Source organism: Pan troglodytes, chromosome 15, assembly GCF_028858775.2.
Source record: "Pan troglodytes isolate AG18354 chromosome 15, NHGRI_mPanTro3-v2.0_pri, whole genome shotgun sequence".
Taxonomy (NCBI): domain Eukaryota; kingdom Metazoa; phylum Chordata; class Mammalia; order Primates; family Hominidae; genus Pan; species Pan troglodytes.
In genome coordinates this window covers 51,022,342-51,025,851 of record NC_072413.2, presented here as the reverse complement: position 1 = coordinate 51,025,851, position 3,510 = coordinate 51,022,342, and the positions used below count along the sequence as shown (strand labels likewise).

At 41.8% G+C, this 3,510-nt stretch overlaps 1 protein-coding gene across 1 annotated transcript; it reads right to left on the bottom strand.

Moving 5' to 3' along the window:
• Positions 1-269: 269 nt before the first annotated feature.
• LOC107968313 (NADH dehydrogenase [ubiquinone] 1 beta subcomplex subunit 3-like) lies at positions 270-632 on the bottom strand. The gene has a single exon (XM_054666026.2). The coding sequence runs from the start codon at positions 582-584 to the stop codon at positions 300-302; it is 285 nt and encodes a 94-aa protein (XP_054522001.1). The 5' UTR covers positions 585-632; the 3' UTR covers positions 270-299.
• Positions 633-3,510: the final 2,878 nt, after the last annotated feature.

The window sequence follows — 3,510 nt, the reverse complement described above, 5'->3', positions numbered from 1 at the left end:
GGGGTTAGAGAAATGTAGGTGAATATGAAATACTGTTGACCCCCCCATCTGCATTTATTTCATTGTTTTCCTATCTATTAAGCCATTGGCTTCAAATTATGCTTTACAGGGGTATGTAGGTTTGCCAAAACTCATAAAATTATACACCAAAAATGAGTGGGGTTTTTTGCATATACATTATTTTACTTTATTAAATCTTACTAATATTCTTTAAGGGACAAGCCAGACAAGTAGGCTACAGTGAAGAAATCTTATTCTGAAGAGTTAAGAAACCACTATGGTACTTCCAGGTATTATCCTCAGTGATGCTTCTTATCTTTATTCAGGGACTCCAGATAATATTCAGCTCCTACAGCTCCCACAAATGCAGCAAATCCCCACTTGAATCCTTTTAATAATGCACCAATAAAGGAACCACTATTTGCAAAGCCACCCATGTATCTCCAAGCTTCACCTTGACCCCATGGATCCCTTAGCCCTTGCGCAGCCAACTTCTTCTTGACAGTTTCTAATGGTGTCCCTTCTATCTTCCATTGTTTATAATTTGGAAGTTCCATTTTACTACGTCCATGTTCATGAGCCATGTCTGACGGCAATCTGACCTCTCAGGACACTCAACTCTGCAACCGGAGCCAACCCGGGTGTGTTTTCTTATATGTAAGTTTACATCGATAAAGTTTATTTAAAAGGTTTTTAAAATTATGCCCAATTGGAGTCTTTATAGAGGATCAGGAAAGAAGTGAAGGTGAGAAGGCACAGCTTACCCTCCCCCATCTCCATTGAATTAACAATGGACAGCAAGACACTAATTTCTTTTACCTAAAGACCTTCAACATAGGGTCTCATAGCTTTAAGGGTCAGGGAAGAACACAGCTGTCATAAGAGTAGATGTCAATTGACCTGAATTTAAACATAAATTGTGTACAGCTGAAGGTGGTGAGGAGGCAGAACAAGCTGACAAAATCATTCCAGTGATGTAAAGGTAAACTAACACTTGAGACGAACAATACTTCTAGATGACACCCCCATTTCTGCTTTCCAGAGTGGCTTTAACCCAGTCCTTCATGGACACATGGAGATGGTCTCCAGATGGGGTGTGGTGCCTCTGGGTCTGTGAATGGAACCTCATGGGGGCTGGGACAACCCACAGTTGACTCAGCTTCCACGGAGGCGTCCCCTAGCTCTGCTCCAGTTACAAGCAGGCCCAAGCGAGGGAGTGGCTGGCTGGGGTTCTTCCAGCACAAAACCTTTTCAGTTTTCCTAACAATTTCCCGCCTCATGTCTGCAATGTTTTGGCAGCTGCAGGGCCTCTTTTTCTCCTCCCTTTCAACTTGCATGGTTCTTTGAGCCATAAGGGAGACCCAAAACCCTGAAGAACATCCCGGAATGCAAAGCATTTGCAATGAGTCACAGCTGCAGAGGTGCCAGGCTTAAGAGCTGTTCCAGGCTTAAGTAAGACAGGGAAGCGGGGAGAGAGGTCGGGGTCTCAGCTGCAGAGTTTACGTCAAAGGCTGGACCCAGGAAAGAGGAGCAGTAGCACTGGCTGGAACAAGGAAAGAAAACAATGAGAAATAGATGCATGGGGACCACTCCTCTGAAGTTTCCCCACCTGCTTTACATGGGGCTGTCAGCCCTACCAGCCATTCTCTAAATTCTAAAAATTCTCACAGGAATAAGAACTTTCTGGATGACAGAGGAGTGTAAGTTGGCATTTGGAAAATGATCCCTGACAGTCTTCTAACCAACAATCATAAAGGGCTGAGCCCACTGAGCTTTGCAACACACTATTTTAAGCTGTACTTTAAAAATGCAGTGGGCGTTCTCTTCTTTTGCTCCCACAGAGGGGCATTCACTGGCTCTTTCTTGCCTAAAAAACACGCCTCCCTTTTAAGTCCTGGAGAGAGCCTTTGGGTGTCAAAACATTGCTTCCTTTTCATTTTTGTATTAACAATAGTGAATAGAGAATATATTCATAATGTTCACCCAAAATATTCAAAAAACTATAAAATAAGAAGTGTCTAACTTCTGTTTTCCCCAGCCACCTAGTTCTTCCTGGAAGCAAGTTTCTTGTGTATTTTCCCAGAAATATTCTTTGCATATATAAGCACGTCTGGTATATGTAATTGTTTTTGTACAAATGGCATACATTACACAATATTCTCCTCTTTGTTTTTCTAAACAACCTTGAAAACTGCTTCATGTCAGTACAAACAGAACTGCCTTATTTGTTCATTTTCACTAGATAAACAGTACCCTGTTTATATACATGTTGGTTATTTTCCATCTTTCCCTATTACAAACTGTGCTTCAGTGACAATCTTTTAAAATATATCATGTGTGGGTAAAATTTCTAGAGGTGAGATTTCTATGTCAAATTTGGATATTTTGATAGATATTTGGTCAAATTGCCCTTCATGGAGATTGTACCAATTTATACACACAGGTATGAGAGTACCTGTTTCCGGTCCGGTGTGGTGGCTCACGCCTGTCATCCCAGCACTTTGGGAGGCTGAGGCAGGCAGATCGCCTGAAGTCAGGTTCGAAACCAATCTGGCCATGGCGAAACCTTGTCTCTACTAATACAAAAAAAAAATTAGCCGGGTGTGGTGGTGGGCACCTGTAGTGCCAGCTACTCTGGAGGCTGAGGCAGGAGAATCACTTGAACCTGGGAGGTGGAGGTTGCAGTGAGCCGAGATCACACCACTGCACTCCAACCTAGGTGACAGAGTGAGACTGTGTCTCAAAAAAAAGAAAAAGAGAGGGCCTGTTTCCCCATCCCTTAGCACAGAATATTCCAACTTTTTTACCAATCCCAATTGATAGGTTAAAAAATAATACCTTATCATTTTAATTTGGTTTCATCTTTATCAAATGTCAAGCATCTTTGCCTGTTTGAGAGCCACTTGCATGTTCTGTTCTGTGAACCATGTTCTCTGTTTCCTATCACATTGCTGTTTGTTTTGACTTGTTGAACTCTACATATCAGGGGAAATCACGTTTTGTCAATGTACATGTAGGAGGGTTTCTTCCCCAGTTCGTTTCTTCTTCCCTCCATACTTCTACTGTTTGTTTTATACAGAATTCTAGTTTTATGTTTTTGAACTTACCTTTTCATTTTTGGCCTCTAGGAAGTTTATCATTTAGATAGTATTTCCCTTGAAATTATGAAAAATGTTCGTGATATATTCTACTCAAAGATTTATTATTTTATGCTCAGCATTTATATCTGTGATCCAGCCAGAATTTATTGTAGTGATGAGATAAGTAGGGCTCCACTGGTATCTTTTTCCAGCTGGCTCTCAGGTAGATTCAACACCATTTATTGGGCCAGGAATTCAGGCACAGGTGAGCAGGATCCTCTGTTTTAGGGTCTTTCACAAAACTGCAATGACAGTGTCAGCCAAGCCTGGGGTTTCACTGAAGGCTCAACTGGAGAAGGACTTGCCTTCAAGTTCACATGGTTGTTGGCAGGATTCAGTTCATTGTTGCTTGTCAGGTGGAGGAGCTCAG